Source organism: Poecilia formosa, unplaced genomic scaffold, assembly GCF_000485575.1.
Source record: "Poecilia formosa unplaced genomic scaffold, Poecilia_formosa-5.1.2 Scaffold54, whole genome shotgun sequence".
Lineage (NCBI taxonomy): Eukaryota > Metazoa > Chordata > Actinopteri > Cyprinodontiformes > Poeciliidae > Poecilia > Poecilia formosa.
In genome coordinates, this window is record NW_006799993.1 from 644,194 (window position 1) to 662,535 (window position 18,342).

The following is an 18,342-nucleotide window of genomic DNA, read 5'->3' on the forward strand; positions in this document are numbered from 1 at the left end:
TCAATTACTCTGACATCTGGGCTTTAATTGAGTCATTCTAATGAATATGTTCTTATTGATGCCATTCCCTTACAACTCTGGCTGTATGTTTCGGATGATTGTTGGAATGGGTTATTTTTGCTAATAGATAAATCTTTGCCCCGGTTTCAGGTCTTCTGCAGCCCCAACAGGTTTTCTTTCCGGATTGTCCTGTATTTATTTCCTCCTTCATGTCAACTCCCAGCAGCTTCCCCATTCATGCTAAAAAAAATAACATTTGCACAGCATGATGCTGCCACCACCATGTAGGTGATGGGTAGTTTATTGTGACAGATTGCATTTTAAGTTGAGGTGAAAAGGGTGATCTCATCTGAAGAGGACACTTGTTTTATGTGTCCCCTTTAAGTATTGTGGCTGTTTTTTGTACTCATTTTTTTTTTTTTTTTTTTTTGTGGATCTGTTGGTCTGTTCTGAGATGACATCAATCCAGAATGCACAGCTTTGTGTTTGTCTACCACATAAAAAAAACTCCAGAAGAGAAAAGAAAGTTTGTTCTTTCACAACATGTGACAAGGTTACAGACGAACAAAGACTTCCCTTAGGCACTTTGCTCATCCTTCTATCCCCTGCTCAGGGATTGGAGAAACACTCGGCACACTGGTGGAGCTACCGCGTCAAATCAGAGCAGAGATTGGCTCAGAGCGCTGCCACTCGCACAGCAAACGCTCTCCAACTTCCTCTGTCCTCCTTTCCTGGTGCAGCCTGAGAGGAGGGAGGAGAATGGATCTTTTCTGTGTGAGACGCCGGCACTACCTCACACTGCTCCTTACCACCTGTCCTTGACTTAGTGAGCACGGGCGGGACAGACAGCAGGCTTCCTTCAACAGCTTCTCTGTTTGTTTATCTGCCAACACTCTTTAAAAAAAAACAACAAAAAAACAAACAAAAAAAAACATTTCCCCCACTGTGCTCTTCTTCCTGTGGTGCTTCGCTGCAGAAGTGAAAGAAGCTCATCGTCGGCCAGTGAGAGCTCTGATGGGAGGCAGCTTTGACTCTGGCTGGGACTGGGGATGCTGAACGGGGGGAGGGAGGGCCTGTTTGAGCTGGGACAGCAGCTCCAGCAGCAGGGGGAGTACCAGGCCGCCCTCCACTGCTTCCTCAGCTGTCTTCTGGGACTGACCCATGTACAGAGCTTCACCTCTCTGCCCAACTGCCTGCACCAGGTGAGCTGGATGGGAGCGGGACACGCACAAGTACAGCTTTCTCCTCGCAGGATCATATGTTTGCTCAGCTGTGCAGACATATTTGCATCACTTTATGTATAGATAATGTTATCTTACCCCACGGTAATGGCCATGTTTAACCTTGATATCTTTAGCACCAATGTCGAGTTTAACAGAGCAGGCTGTTGTGTGCTTACTTGCCGACTCTGGAAGATCCCCTTCATCCCATCCGGAATGCTGCTGAATGATAAGCAGGTGTCCAGTGACAGTCTTCTTTTTATGTTGGGAGAATTATGTTTTTGTACTTTATCAACTTTTAGCTGATTACATTTCAGTGTGTTTTACAGGTTATTTGTTTCACAATAGCAAAGCTGTAATTTCTTCCCCTGTTGTAGTGCATAAAGGAATGTGCCTTAAGTCAAAACACTCCCTCCATTCCAGAGCTTTACAGCACACAGCATGATGTTGACCAGACCTGCCTACAACTAAACATTTTTGAAGTGTATGCAGTACTATCCTATATATTAGAGTCAAAGGTGTGGGATCCACATTCTTCTGCTGTGTCAGGATGAGGTGTATACATTTTCCTATAGTCATTTTCTCATCTTACTTTTTAAGTCAGGGGTCAGCTGACTTACCGGGAATTAAATGTCAGTAATTCAAGAGTGCATTCAGATTATTACTCGCCAAATTAATTAAAAAGTAACTTATGCCATCAACTTCAGTTTCAAGAATGCAGTGAGTGAAGAATCTGCATATCACAGGATGAGATCAAATAATATTGTTGTTGGGATATTTGAATCACACTTCTACTACAGTTCTGTAAAAACACCTGGTAAAGATATTACTTTGAGTAAGCTGTAATGCTGATGCAGCAGAATTTTTCAATATTTTTTTTTATCTTCCAAAATGTATGTGACTCCCGGTGTGTATATTGATATTTACATGAGAACATTTGATTTCAAACATCCTGAAAAAAAAAAAAAAAAAAAACATGTTTCAAAAGTTTGAATTTAGAGTTACACTAGAATGACCAAGAACAAGAAACTGTGTTTTACTTTACATAAAGTAAATTTTTAAAACCACCAGATTGTCCTATTTTTTGGGGCAACAGTGGGGACAGGGGTAGTGTAGGACGTAGTGAGAAGCCCTTACAACAAAATATAACTCTGTCGTCTGCAAACGGCATAAATCGTAAAATTGTTGAAAATTGAATATTCAATACTTAACCGTGTTTGTTGGTTGTTTTTTCTATACTTCACAGATTGCTGAACTGTTCATCACTGAAAAGAACTGTATCCTTCCTAAAAGTCTGTCTTGTTTCTCATGTTGTTTTTTTAAATCAACACTTGTCACAGAAAGCAAACTAAAATACCTTTTTTTTTTTTTTTACTTTGTGAGGCAAACATGCAGCAAATTCCAGGACAATGGAAGATGTAGACCATATATATAGAAAGTAATTTAAGCAGAATGGGATGAGCGGATGTCTCTGGACAAGTTCATAATAACCCATTTGTCCCAGAATGCCACATGCTTTGTGTGTCACTCAGAAGGTGTGTGTGTCTCTTAAGAGGATTTGTGGGCTCTTATCTCAGTACAACAGAATGGGAGAGCACTAATTAACCTGCATCTGCGCCGAGACGCGCATGCATGGATTTCCACTTCACTGCCACTATAAACTACAGCAGTACAGGACACTGAGATAATAGAAAGGTGTTCTGTTTCAGGATATATTACCCTCGCTGCTCGTCTCCTTGTTACAGAGATACTTCTGTGCTTAATTTAGCCAGCTCAGGTTATCCACCCCAGCATGGCTCTACCCATCTCTGTCTAAAACAGGTTCATTTGCAGATTTTAGGTCTATCAGTGGCTATCGCACTGCAACCTCCCAGCCTGCTCAGGACACCATGACAGAGTTAAATCTTTTGAGTTACATAAGCTCATTAATAGTAATGGGTTTTGTCAGGTCAGATTGGTGTGTTTCATGTACAGTAGAGTAACACTCTCTTACTGTTAGTGTAACATTACAGCCATAAGAATGTCCTGTAGTATTAATAATAACAGTTGAAATAATAATAATTGTTAAAACCAAGCTACAATGAATTTAAATATAGTGTTAATAATCTTATAGTAGCAACTTGAATCATCAGTGTATTTTACTGAGATTTTATGTTACAGACCAATGCAAAGTGTCAATAACTTCTTCCATAATCTTTGTAAAATAGGTGAAGCTCTGTACAATTGGATAGAGAGCACATTTAAACAACACTTTTTTTCAATATTGACGCAGATTTCCAATAGGATTATGTCTGTAAAAAAATAAGAAAAACAAAGAAAAAAACATGGATATGCTTGGATCTAAACCATTCCATTATGGCTTGTGCAAATGAAACTGTTCATCACTTTCTTAAAAAAAAAAAAACTAACATTTTTCTTCTTTCATTGTCATGAAAACTAGAACCGTGAATGACCAATGAATGACCTGTCAAGTCAATATTATTCATGCAACATATTTCATAAAACAGAAGAAGGCTTAAAAAGAAATGTGCAAATAAAAGATTAAAATAACTGAAACCAATAAGTCATCAGAGACTTGGATTTAAAACAGCACACAGACACAAAACATCCAGTCCAGTTAAAAACTCGTGATAATGCTTGAATTTTAGGACACGATTCTGCAGTTCCAGCTCTTTGGTTTTGGGAGCAAACACATGAAAACAGGATCCATAGTGAAATAAAGAACCAAAAGCTCATTTAGAGTTGATTGTAGGAACTAAACTACCTGTGTTTGAGCATGGGGAGCGATGTGTTCTGTTACTTCAACCTGAGATGTAGATCTGTGCAGCTCCACTAGAGTTACCATGTGGCACACGCCTTCTATTCCTACATGATTGTCTGAACGGGGCTGAAATGCTTCTTTAAACTTCACAATTTTATCCTTCCCCTTCTGCTGTTTCCTTAATCCTTTATAATCATGTTTGTTCTTTAATGTTCTCCAATGAACCTGTTAGTTTTGCTGGATTTATAGAATTGTTGTATTACCTATGTGGACTCTTTTATATCACTTTAAAAGGCTATGGTCTACTCAAGATTTGAGGTTGAGGCTGCTTGAGGTTTATGGTTGTACCGAGAAGAAAAGTGCAAGATATTCAGTTGACGTGAATATTTTGGAAGGCACTGTAGTAATTTTCACATCCATCACATGAGCAGAAGTAGTAGAGCTGTTCTCTTTTTGCAGCTGCATTCTGGGGAAGAAGGTTATAGGTCAGTCTGTCCAAACAGGAACTAGGATGTGGGAACTTTATAGTTTCACACAAATGTTTTATGAGAGCAAAAATACCAGCTTCTTCTCTCATGTTTCTCTATGCAGGATATAAATGCATGACCTGGGGGGAAAAAAAAAAAGAATTTAAATATTCAAATAGCCTAATTCCCTGCTGATGTGAAAGACCAATCTGCACACAAATAAATGGGACACAAATTGTAGCCGCTGTGTTGTAGTAGAGATTAAAATAAAAATAATCTGCATCATTCTTTAGGAGGGATTTTTAGTATTAGTGAAATCCAATTTAAAAATTTCTTTATGTCATGACTTTTGTTGGAAAACGTTTGAATTTTGATGGCAAAATCAATCACCCTCAGTAGTGTCAAATACTGTATATTTCTTGTTTAAATGTACTTTAAAAACAGTTACTTTGATCACAGTGTGAATGTTGAGCACATTTACCTTGCAGAGCTGCTGAAATCAGTTCAGTCTAGTTGATGAAATGACAAAATAATAATTACTTTAATTTAACTTGAAACAATTTCTGGTTCCAGAATGCAACATGGTTTGCATTTTGCCTTATTCAGATAGATTTAAAGGTTGCTCATTTAGTTTTGTTTTGCTTAAACAATGTTTGGCATGATTTATGTCTCAGTTACAAACCTACTCCTGCTTTTTTAGAATTCAATCACATTTGTTGAGTGTCTCCATAATTTATGTTCAAAACTATTTTTTTAATGGTTTCTTAGTTTAAAGTTTAGTTGTTTCCCCAGGAGGTCATTTCAGTTTACACCTGGGTCTCGTGGCACGTGTGAGCGGATTGGCCTTTGAAGTTTCTAGTGTTAATGCAAGCTTTTGTTTTATTTTTTTTAATGGCGTCCAATTACCAGTTCGGAGCAGAGGCTGTTCCCAGGAAAAGATTGTGCATGGTTCCTGTTGATGGATCGCTGTGCTTCGGGGTAGTTAAATATAGCAGTGAGAAGAAGAAGAGCGCCAACCTTGGGCAATGCCTCATCCCCTTTATTCTCCTGCACAGATGGCCCACCCTACAGCTGCTCTAGGTCCAACTGCTTGCTCAGGTTGAACCGTACTTCTCCTGGGTCAGAGCTGCCGTTTCTCTTACACACCTCACTGTATTTCGGCTCTATGACTGTATTTGGATTCTAATTAGGCAGGAAACAATTTGCTTGTACCTCTGATTCATTTTTACTTGACTGTGGTATTGGTAGTATATGTGTTCTGTTTGCTTACTGTGCTCCTCTTTCGGTTGTGGGTTGTCGCAGCGATGAACCACAAACATAAATTCAAACCCTAAATGGACCTTGAACCTCTCCAGAACAGTTTCTCTGAGGTGTCTGCTGAGTTACCTGGCTTTCATAATGCTGTTCTCTCATGAACATCTGAGGTGCTATTTATGCTGAGACTGAATTATTGTACCAATTGGGTGACTTCTGGAAGCTGTCAACAGGTTTTAATAAGAAGTATGTGGCAAATGTCAAAATGTTCAAGGGTTGTTAATAGTTTAGAACAGCAATGTGTGCTCCATTTTGTCCATTTATTGGTTTGCAGATAAGTTTATTATTATTATTATTATTATTATTATTATTATTATTATTATTTAGATGTAAAGTTTTATGGTTATTATTGTGCATGCAACAAAATCAGGCAACCCTCCTGCTCTTCAGAAGAGAAAAATCTATTGTTTGTATTTTTAACCTTGTTGATGTTTTGGTGTAATTTTGATGTGGAGTCACAGAACTGATACAAACTAACATGTTTTGGTTGTAATTTTTACAACATGGGAAATCTGATGTTAAGTAGGACACCTAAAAAGAGACTGGTGGATTTATTTTAAGCACTCTCAGTTCCATTGGTCATCATAATAATCTGACGTGCATCAACGGTGTCTCTTTTCAGTGGCAAGTACACTAAGTGCCCTGAATGCTTTTGCAAAGTGAGCTATTTTTAGGATGTTATTCATAGAGTCTTTTTATGGGAACAATAACAAAAAAAAACTCCTGTCAAAATCTTTTACAAAGAATTTGAACTGAAATTAGAAACTTAAAAGATTAAAACCGGCTTTGAAGTAAGGATATAATGCAGTAAGAGATTTGTTTGCTCTCGAATGCAATGTGTGATTCAGACACTAAATCTGAACTTTAAGATCCACACGACGAGATTAACAGCCTGCTTTGGATTGCTACGCCTTCTGTTTGGCCTGAATGGCTGTTGTCCAGCGGGACGGAAAAAAAGAAACGTGACGGTTGTTTTTAACTCCCACAACTGACTAATCCTGTTGTCATCTGAGACCAGTCCTTCACCTATATAAACAGATGGGAAGGCCCTCCAGTTCATCCAGGCTGAAAAGATGTTCTACGAAGTGGCATTGATCGAGCTCACCGCTCTTCAGGGGAGCCCAGGTGAGTATTTTTTTTTTTTTTTTAAAGATCCACTTTTCAGGGAAGATTTCTAGGAAAATGAGCGCGCGCACAGATAATGTACTGCGCAATAGTGGACTTTGATTTTGTGGTGTTTGGCTCTGACTTCCAAGAATTTCCAATGATCTACATTTCCAGGTAACGTGTATGAGATTTGGCAGCTCATATTTAGAAAACAACACTTTAAGAAAGTAGCTTTAAAATGTTTGCTGAATAATAACAATATCATAGGAATTTAGTCTTTTGGTCAGTATAAAACTGTAAGGATCCACAAGTAACGGATGTGGCTGATTTCTGACGTGCCGGTATCAATCTTAGTTGATTCTGGTTTCTTTCTTTTAAGAGCTTTCATTTACATACACTAAAACGCACCAAACAGAAAACATGGTGGTGACTGACAAGTTACACAGCTCTGCAATTAAAATGTTTTTACTAATATTTGATTCTTTAAAAGGTTAAGACAGAACAGGTTTAGCTTCCCGTTCCAATGCTGATGCCTTAAACGGTTTGTGTTTTGGAAGTTGGAGCTTAAATCTGGAAATGACCTCGCATCTGAATAGTGCTTGGTCACATCGGCTTTGTTCATTATTGCAGCGCGTACTGCTGTTAGCTACCAGGTGATAACAAAAGACATTGTGCAGCATAATGTGTGCTTCTAGTCTCAGCTTTCATATACATTCTTTGAATTTCTAACTGAGAGCTTGGAAAATCCAGGTTCCAATTACAAGACAAAAAACAAATGTCTGTTCTGCCTCCATGGAAAGTACAGCTTCATTTCTAGTTTCCTACAGCTTTTGTTCTTTGTCTGAAGACTATTTTTAACACCTCGCTAAAAACTTTGTGTTTTCTTCACTCAACGATTTTTGATGTCACCTTGGGTATAAACTGGTTTGCTAAAATAAGATGTGTGATACGACATGTAATTCTGAAAAAATCAACAAGTCTGACATTTAAATATTTCAAAATTGACAGCTTTATCTCGTTTTACGATAAACTTGGGGGTGTCTTGTGTCGAGCAGTCAGAGCTAGCCTAGGTCAGTCATTCATCACCTGCTTCGTTCGCCGCTCCAGACGGCTGCCTGTTCCCCGCCGTCTGCTGCTGAGGCAGCAGAGCAGCGTTGTGTGGGCTTGGTGGAGGAGGTCAGGGACAGGCGTAGTGGGAGACAAATGGTCACATTTTTTCATTAGGAACTGTGTCACTCCAGCTAACCGAAGCACCTGAATCAGCACTGACTCAGGTTGGATGGTAGACTTCTTCAGAGAAGCCATTTTTCTTATCCACCTCGGTGTATTTCCTTTCTGACAGCTGACATGTTTATCACTGTATTTGGATTCAAATTGAGTAGGAAGCCTTTGCCTGCACCACTGATTTGTTTTCATTCACTTGTGGTATTGATAGCGTATGTGCTTTGTGTGCGTAATGTGCTCTCCTTCTGTTTGTGGTTCGTCACTGTGTGCTTCTCATCGTGGGCGTGGAAACCGTGTTGTCTGACGCCCTTATCTGCTCCCTGCTGTGCTTATCTCTGCTCTCTTGTCTCCGGCCCTCAGTTGGATCCTCGTCACATTTCAAGCTTATAGTCTGCAGCGGTGTCAGACAGGCTGATAGTTGGTTGCTGAAATTTATCTTTTGCCCTCCGTGTGGATTGGGAAGACTGAAAAACACAGGGGGACTTTGCTCACTACTGACTGACTTACTCCATGCCCTGTGTTTCGGTAACAGGGCCTCAGGAGGAGGCCACCCTGGGCTCTGCAGGATGGACAAACCCAGAGGAGCTTTCAGAGCAGGCCTCTCAAGCGCAACACCTCGAACGGCTGGCTCAGCTCTGCATCATGAGCAAACAGTAGGTAAAACTGTGTCCTGCTGAGGCCTGAAATGTAAAGCAGTTAATGAAGTGAAAGACGTTTTGCAGGTTTAACGACTCAACAGGCTCATTGTGGTTGGATTTACCGTCACAAACTATATAATTTTATTGTGATGCTTAGATTTTTATTTTCTAAATAATCCGAACATCATATTGGAAGCTGGATGGTTCTGTTGCCTTTTCTTATTTGCCTCGCAAAACCGATGTAGAATTAGGCCCTAAAAATTCAGGATATAAATATAAATAATTAGACTTTTGCTGTGTGGGAGGGGGAGGGGGGTTGCTGAATTTCAATGGAGATTCACTGCCTTGCAAAAAAGAAAGAAAAAAAATCATTTCAAGAATCTATCAATACACAATTAGCCAAAATCATTCCTAAACAATTTGAAATTACAAATAGATATATTAGGCTTTCTATAGGACATATTTTCCACTTATAGAGAATGAGTTGAATGTGTTTGCATATAATGAGGAAAAAGACTCTGCTCTCTCTGCCTGTATCCGGTGTCTCCAGTGGCATTGGTACTTTGTTCAGGCCGTACCATGCGCCTTATTTTCTCTGCCTCTGTTGTCGTTGCTGAGAAAAGGCCATTTAACCTGATTGCTGTGGAGGGTGACAGAGGGTGGAATGTTTGCACGGTGGTGTGCTGGTCACTGCGCTTAATTAATGCAAGGAGCATACAGTGGTTAAACATAAATGAGATGGTAATGACTGAGCATGGCTATGCTGGTGTGGCTCGGGTTTCCACCTAAATAAGGACACAGGAATTTGATTCTCCTCTTGCATTGCTCCTCTGCGCTTTGGAAATGTAACCCAAAAAAGGCCGGAAAGCTTGGAAAACATGTAAACTCTCCTTGGCCTCTGCATGTAAGAAAATGATCCCTCGATGCTCTGGCTAGATCTAATATAAGTCTCAGGCCTTCTTCCTTATACATAACAATCTGTAACTGGTCCCTAATATTTTAGGGTAAGGATTTCTTTTGACAGAGACTTTCTCATGGAGAGGAAAAGCTAATGGGACACAACATTTGAATATATTTATAATCAGGTAGCAACTCAAGTAATTTACACGTACAAAGAAATGGGAGATATATTGAGGTGATCATTATCAAAAACAGGCTTTTATTCAGTATTTGCTTATTTCTGTAAGCCTATTCCATACTTATGTTTATGTAATTTCTATGCCATTACTTGGCATCCAATTTATGGATTTATATGCACTGGTTTCCTTGTGTTGTTACTGACATCTGGTGAGGATTTCATATCAACCGGCTCATTATAAACTAATTTGACTAATTAGATTTTTATTAAAGCAGAGCTGACCTAACTTAGCCAAAACGCAAACCAGAAACATAAACATGAAAGATTTTAGCATTATGTTGTTTTATGATTTTTGGACCGTAAAAACAAAACAATCATATTATAATCACTACACATTTGTGGTATAAAGCTTTTGCACTCAGATTTACAGAACATTTGAAGACCGGTATGAAAAGTATGACAGCTTTTGAAATGATGAATTTGTATGAATCTGGCACCTGGTTCCTACAAGCTGAGCACTAAACACAGCTTGCTCTACATCTGCAGGCACATGCTTGGCTGTGAGGGCCACGAATGCCCTTCATTGACTTTTTCAGGGCAGGTATGCATGGAACAACTGGCAGGTCTTCAATGAAACCCATCACGTTCACTTAGCTTAGCACTTGACAGGACACCGACAGGGGAGCATGAGAAAGCAAACCAACCTGTAAGCAGCATTCCTTCCATAATTCTCCCTGGAGGTTAGGAGGCGGCAGCGCTGGCAGAAACGAAAGGTCTCCACGTCCTCAACGAGGCGCCTGCATGCCTACAGCTGTGTTGTCCGCTCACGGCGCGCACGTGCTCAAATGTCCTGCTGTTATGATCCAAACTGTGAAACTCAAGTGCTCTGCTGGTTTGAACAACAGCTTCCACATTGTAGGTCACATTTAATTATTTGTCAAACATCAGTGCGTTAACGATATCCTATCTTTATGACTCTAAAGAAGCACAAAGATATCTCTCTATTACTTAAGGATTTTTTTTAAAAGAAGCACTTAAAATGAAAATCTAAAAACTGATCAGAGCAAATTATAAACTCAAGAGTCATATTTTTCCCAGTTAGTAAAGATCTGCTCCCTTCTGGTTTTCTAAATCAACATCTAAACAGCAGGGAAACAAAACAAAAACATGTCTGAAACATTTGTGGATTCACTGGAATATATCTGCTGTTTACACAGCTCAACGTGGCACAATGACCTGCTCAAACAATGTCAGATGATAATAAAATAAACAAGTTTAAGATAAGAGGCAGTGAGCTCAAGTTAAACTAATACTAATCCTACCTGCAGTTCATAGTGAAGCTCTTTGTTTGTACTGTTTTCATCTTAAAAGAGACCCATAACAAATGATTATACCTATCAAGTATTAAACACATGCCTCATCAACTCAGGCATCCATAAACAGCGTTTATGGATGCCTGAGTTTGTGAGTTTATTCCTGTGGAAACAGGAATACCTGATGCTAAGTAAGCGGTTGCACTGGTTTAGCACTGCAACTGATTTGGTGGTGAACTTCCTACTGGTAGTGTCCCTGCAAATACTCATTTTTAACATTTATTATTATTATTATTATTATTATTATTATTATTATTACAAACAGAGACAATATATTGAAATTCTTGTGTAATTCTAATTTTCTCTCTTCTCTTCTTAGACCACATCTTGCCCTAGAATACAGCGGTAAGGTATGTTTGGGAATTTCATTACTGCTTTTTCTGCCTTTGCATATATAAAGAATATTGTTGATTTGGACAAAATCTTTCTTTTTTTTTAATTTGAGAAGTTCATTAGCTCCATTGTAAAAGCAGGTTTCTTCCAATTTAAAATTTTAGCTAAGGTAGAGTCCTTCCTCTCTCCCAAAGATCTCAAAAAAAGTTATTCACTTTTCATATACACTCACTTTGATTACTGGCATTTTTTTTTTTTTTTGCATGTTGGTTTAGATTAATTCTTTGTTTTCAAAATGCTCCTTCTCGTCTAATTACTGGAGTGAAAAAGTATGGGTATGTTACATGTTTTGGCTTCTCTACATTGTCTTCTTGTTTCCTTTGTCTGTGTGATTTAGGCTACAAAGATTCATCAGAGGACCTTTGGTAACGACCATCCAATAACAGCCAGAAGCCTGGAGCTCATGGCAACCGTCTATGCTGAGATCGGCAAGACTGAATACTCAGGTAAACACTCAAATGTTGCAGAAGAGGGAAAGTAAACATAACTCTCTTTCCAAGGAAATGTTGAAACAGAGATGCTTAAAATACACAACTTAATAGCTGCTGTAAATCAAACATGGGTGTGTAACTAGTGGGAGACGCCTGTTAACATTGTTCAGCGGCAGTGTCTGTGAAAATGCACAGCTGATCTGAAGTGCTTCTGCGGAGAATGTCAAGCAGTGAAAATGTTAAATTAATAAACACTTGCAGTTGTGTTGAACACAGAAATAGTTTTATGCAGAACAACAAGCAGATATGTGGCTCTCTGACAGTTTGAGGCCACAATTTGTTGCGTCGTGAGCATGCTTCGCTTGCACTTGCAAAGCCTAAGACTCTCTCGCTCTCTTTCTTTCTTCCTTCCAACTTCTTAACTCTGCATTTTTGTGAGGACTGCTGTGTTGTAAAAAGAGTAGTACATTAAAATCACCCAGGCTGCTAAGTCAGCTTTCTGAAGCAGTGGAGCCAAATGGTAGCTGTACTTTGTACAGCATCAAAGAGACACAGCAATATACATGTAGTGCTAGAAAGCTTGTCAGAATCCTTTATTCCTCACCACAGAACATTATAAACAAGGTCTTGCTTCACCGAAATGTCGTCTGGTGTTCAGGAAAGCACAAATTTAAATGAAATAAATCGATGTTTGTTCTATTTTTTTGTTACTGCTTGTTGTCAGAAAGTATTTAGTCTCTTATCGTTAACCCAAAGATAACCCAAGTTAATATAGCATTACGTTTTTGGGTCATTATTTGATTAGTTAAAGGGGAAAAAGCTGTTCAAACCAACTTGTGCCATTCATTTCATCAACTGCTTTTAAGTGTTTGCTAATTTGCAACGATTTTTCCACACTATCTTTGCATAGTTATTTTAATCCAACCATAGAGGAGAGTTTCTAAACAAACCAGAGTATCTCTATTAGTTTAATAGAGATACTCCAAATGCACATGAAGTTGTAGACTTCATCATGTTTGTATCCCCATGACGTGTTGGACAACGGTTAACTCCTTTTAAACACAATACATCATATAATTTGGATAATTTGTAACAAATCTACATAAATGGGCTCCAAATGGATAAAAGCTAAAATATATTTTATTTCTTTATCAATCTATTTCACTTTTTTTTTAACATAAACACTCTGTTTCCGTAATCTGATTATCTATCTGTAAAAATAAAAGACAATTTGAATTATCATTTTAATTAAAAACAAAAAAGATGAATTTTTTTATCACTTTTGTGTATTTTAAATGGCTCTGTGAATGTAAAGTTGCTGCAAAGTTGTGTAGTTCAAAATTGCCAACTGCAGAGACTGCCTCAAGGCTTTTCGATCGATTCAGATTCGTTTCGCTCATAAATAGAAACCAGACTCATGTTTCCAAAGTCCCTGTAGCAACAAGCAGACTCATTCCAGGCTAAGCCTTCTAGATCATCTACAGGATTTATCATTGTTTGTTTTGACTTCTGATTCAAGTTTGTTCCCCCGACATGACTGTAGTCTCTCTCTGTTATTTTTAGGCTTATTCATCTTAATAGACCTTAGACACAAGTTAACCCAAAGCATTTTGTCAGATTAAGTGTGGAAATACAGGACTATAGCTAAATGTAGAGATAACTTATGAGGTTTTGAGCTTTTGAGACTTAGTAGACCAGCAAACTTTTCAATTCAGTTTCAGTTTATTAAACTGAATCTACTTCAAACTTGTTAACATTATTCAGGAAGTATTTTTGGAAAAAAAATATAGAAAATAGTAATTAGTTGTTTTTTTAACTTACTGTTTTTATTTAAATAAAATTTAAAGCCTGTATGTTTTAGTATGGTCATCACACCAAGTAAATTCAGCAAATCAGTACAATTAGTTCTCTAGTTGTCTTTGGATGAGCTAAATTCTTCTTGATTTATAAAACAAACAAATTTAGTCAATCTAGTGCCCAACACTGACCCCTGTTGGGTGCCACGAACAATAAGGAGTTGTTATCTGCCAGGTAATTAAATAAATCAACAAAACCTCTGATGCAATGACTTCAGTTCTTTTAATCAGTGTAACATGATCTCTTGAATCATTTGCATTTTTCAGTCAACAAATAATCCACCCTTTGTATTAACTAACATTTCATGGTTACCGTTAAAGGCCATGTTATAACAGCTCAACATGGAGTGAGAGCTGTCGAAAAGAAAACACAAGCTTTTATTATACACTTTATCCATGCTGTGATTCAGTAGTTTTGACAAAAAAGAAACATTAAAGCTACCTCACAATCAGGATAGAGGCTCCTAAATACTATAAGGGTTCCTAAGATTTCAGTTTGCACCAGTGGCTGAAGTATCAGCTAAGGAAATATTATACACCAGTAAGAAAACAACCGCGAACATTATGAAGAGTTTTTTTAATGGATGGCAAGATCACTACATCCTAGAAAGTAAAAAAGAAAAAAGAAAGAAATGAAGTCTCTAACACACATTGCTCATTGTTTTTTTGTTGAAAGATATAGATAAAACTCATTTGCTGCTCAGATATTTAACGACATTATTAAGGACTAATAGTTGTTTAGAAAATCAGATAAACTGCTTCTACAATCTTTATCTATAGTTGCATTTTCATTGTTTGTTGATCCCTTCCCAAATATTCAATTGAATTGAACACAATATACTTTATTAATCCCAGAAGGAAATTCACACTTTGGTGCTGAACAATAGCAGAACAATTGCAGCATGCAAGGGTTAACATCCTGTCTCTTGTGTTGGGACACATTTGCATGTTCCACATTTACCTTCGGTTCACTCTCTCCGCCTTTACCTCAGACATTAACATGAATCAGCTCCCTGCTCATGCACAGTGTGATCATGGTATTCCCTCTAGACTCTCTGGGCCAGTGCGTGTCGGCGCTGTCCAAACGCTTCGCTGCTGCAGAGTCCCTCAGAGACACTGTCAACTGTCTTCCTCATTCCCACCGCGAGAAAGTTTGCGAGGTGCGTCACAGAAAAGATGCCCACCACCAGCAGGAAGACACGCCAAATCCTAAGGTAGGGGTGGGGACTTGTTCACAAAATACATGTGTTATTTCTCATTTATTTGTCTCGTTGAACTGTTATCTGTGCAGAATATTCATGTTGAGTTAATTTCAATGTAGGCAACCAGTGTCAAAGTCCCTACCTCCATTCAAAAGAGGCCAAGTCCCAATTATGGGTCAGACGCAGAAACCAACCACAGACGGAAGGGCGAGCGCAGGGTTCGATTCAGGGAGCCGGAGACCACAGTACACGGTGAGAAAAGTCAACTTTTAACACTTTGCAGAGTTCAGTTGCACGACTCTTAAAAGTTTATTTCATGATATTTGTCATTGTCAGCTGCACATTCACAGGAATTTAATTAAGAAAATGCACTCAAGCATAGGAATGCGTAAGCGACCAAACATGAGAGAGCAAATAAATCTTGCAATGCAAATGACAGTACATTAAGTCCTGAGTGAAAGTGGACTGTCAGACCACAATAACTGATTTGTAGCTGGTGCATATCATTGAAGTTGGCTTGTGTTGACACAAAATCTATTCTCTGTTGGCTTCACAGATATTTACTGTGACCCTCTAGGTGGTAAGTTTATTCAAAAGGAGCACCGAGTTGCATGGGGGAGCACCAACAGCACTGCAAAGTCTTTGCCAATATCTACCGTAAATCATCACATAATTTAGCTTTCATGATTTGTTACAAGCTACTTTTGCTTGATGTGGACACTGTGGTTACACTAATCACTGATACTCCCTTGTTTTTAAGAATCTGAGGCACATAAATATCACAAATTGTACTAAAATGGTTAATTTGTAGTCAAAGGGCATGTAACATCATTTTTCAGATTTGGAGGTCATGGCAGTTTTGTTCCTTACACTGGCTGATATCGTTTCAATTCAGAGAAGAACATTAATTTTACAGAAATAAGCAGTAAATTAAATTAATAAAAAATCAATCATACACATAGAAGATTGTATCCCAAAAATTACTTCAACCTTTGAGTCAAGCACCCTCTTCTTCATTGGGAGAAATTATAACCTGAAGCTCATAATTGTTGTTTTCTAAACATGCTGGAGGAGAGAGAGGTTCATGATTTAATGCAATCTGCAGACATCACCCGATGTTTTGTACTGACAGAGAATACGCAGACTAAAAGCCTGTTGTAAAACAAAGTGTTTTTTTTTACCTAGTAAACAATATTTTTGCAACCAACAGCTGCAGTTGGGTTGGTGGTCTAGCTGTTGATTTCCTGTGCAAGCTATCTGGTCCAGCTAGCTTGTTGTTCATTCCCTTAACAGTTAGGGAACATAAGGAAGATTATTTTTGGTACATGAGGAGAAATATATCCTCTACGCTTTACTTTCATTGACCTTATCAATATAATATATAGACGGTTAGAAAGCTCATTTTTTTAAAGAAAACTGTGTAGCGCAATAACCCATTAGGCACTTCCTGTTTTTAGAGAAAACACTTTCTTAAAATTACTAAAATTTGATATTATTTGCCTTTTGATTGGAGGCACTCATCTTTTTTTTCTATTCTGTGCTTCTTGGATCCAAAAAGAAAGTCTTTTGCACATTTTCATTTAAATGCTCGCCATTTACAAGCCAAAACACTTAACAACGTGCTCTCATTTTTCAGCCTATGAGACGACACCGGCCCGGCCCCATCTTGCTCTGTTCACCTGCCTCTTCCTGCTCATGTCATTCCTCGGCGTTGCGATGTACTGCACCGACCGCAGGCGGCCGCAGAGAGCATGCGAGGAGCTGGAGGCTGCTTTGGCCGTCTACCTGGTTCACATGAAGCAGCTCCTGTGGGGCTGCTGGATATGGCTGACCATGCAGTGACTGTGACAGACCACAGATGGAGACATGGAGCTTTTCTTGTTTTTATATATAGGCCTAAGCCTACAAACAGCTCAGCCATGTTGCAAGGCTCTGCAGTGGTACCTCTGCACCTCTCCCCCACTGAAAAGGGAATATGTTTAATCCCAGAAACATGTAGCTTCCATCTCTGTATGTATGTATCTACGTATGCACTACAGTTTGGATATGCCACTCCATATGTAAGTTGTGAAAATAGTTTTGCACATTTGCAACTATGATGCTCACATGTTCCCCACAATGATTTCATCCTTCAGTTCAGGTTAAAGTCTTTTGCCTGTGAGTGGATGTTTCCAAAGGAATGCAAATATTTATTTTATTACAGAACACAATTTGTGTATCTAATATATCCCAAACAAATGAATGTGTATATATGGCTCAATATAATAAGGTCTATCACTATTTAAGTATTTAGCCTTGTAATTCCATATTCACGAATGTAGAGCTGTTGGAAAATGTTTCAGAAGTGCCCGTCTGCAGGGCAAAGAATCGGGTGTTTGGTGTTGATCCGTTAGAAGGTGAACACAGGGCTACATCACCTCATACTATGGAGTTAAATGGGAGGGAAAACACTTTATTCTTTCTTGTCTGTCCGTTCCTTCCGGGATGTAACATCTGCAGCACATTCTAGTTAATCAAAGAGAATATACTTAAACTACAGTGCCTTGCAAAAAGCCATTACATGCTCTTTTCTGTCATCCTTTATCTGCTTATTAAGATTTTAAGTGATGGAGCAACACAAGATTGTGAAGTGGAACGAGAATAATCCATGATTTCTACATTCCTTTGGATATAAACATAGAGAGTGTAAGGTACTTTGGCTGCACTTGATTTAATTTAGAGGTATCAAAGTAATAGGGGCTAGACGAGGTCAGATTTATGTCACATCTGTGCTTGTTTTTCTCTGATACTCCTGGCGTCCTTTATGAATATCAGAGTATTTTTGCCACATATTTGCAAGTACTCACTTCCTCTCTCTCCTCTGGGTCCCTCTCAATTAAACTCATCTGCAAACTGACCCTTAGTTTTTTTTGACTTCTACTTATATAGAATATTGGAAACCACGCATCGTTTCCTATCCTTTCCACAATACTCTATATTTTGTCAAGTCCATCACATAAAATCCCAACAAAAAAACATTGAAGTTTCTTGCTGTACAGTTGCAAAATGTCATGGTGAGGGTCAATAGTTTTGCAAGGCACTGTATATGAAGGATGATAGTTTTAATAAATCTCCCCCTCTCAACTGCCTGATGCCCCTCACCCTTGAATCTCACCTGTTATGTATATATATGTTTGTCTTCTACTGTGTGTATCAATTCAAAAATCCCAAAATATACTTTTACTTTCATTGTTTTCTATTTTCTCACCTGATATCGGTGTAACTCCGATTCCAAACTC

The 18,342-nt window shown here is 38.5% G+C and overlaps 1 protein-coding gene across 2 annotated transcripts; it reads left to right on the forward strand.

Moving 5' to 3' along the window:
• Positions 1-724: 724 nt before the first annotated feature.
• On the forward strand, positions 725-18,292 carry LOC103138728 (uncharacterized). Of its 2 annotated transcripts, none has more exons than XM_016672017.1 (9): positions 725-1,202; positions 2,467-2,497; positions 6,801-6,887; positions 8,626-8,746; positions 11,502-11,532; positions 11,913-12,021; positions 14,913-15,076; positions 15,184-15,316; positions 15,621-16,793. In XM_016672017.1, the coding sequence occupies exons 1-9, from the start codon at positions 1,050-1,052 to the stop codon at positions 15,740-15,742; spliced, it is 951 nt and encodes a 316-aa protein (XP_016527503.1). In that variant the 5' UTR covers positions 725-1,049; the 3' UTR covers positions 15,743-16,793. The 2 variants fall into 2 exon arrangements, with proteins under 2 accessions (XP_016527503.1, XP_007553115.1); XM_007553053.2 differs by having other exon boundaries at positions 728-1,202; positions 16,701-18,292.
• The last annotated feature ends 50 nt before the right edge of the window (positions 18,293-18,342 follow it).

Bases quoted from the DNA above. Each gene is read 5' to 3' on its own strand.
- LOC103138728 (XM_007553053.2), top strand. From the start codon at position 1,050: ATGCTGAACGGGGGGAGGGAGGGCCTGTTTGAGCTGGGACAGCAGCTC. The intron at 6,888-8,625 runs GTGAGTATTTTT...TTTCGGTAACAG, and splicing joins CGCTCTTCAGGGGAGCCCAG to GGCCTCAGGAGGAGGCCACC. The intron at 12,022-14,912 runs GTAAACACTCAA...TATTCCCTCTAG, and splicing joins CGGCAAGACTGAATACTCAG to ACTCTCTGGGCCAGTGCGTG.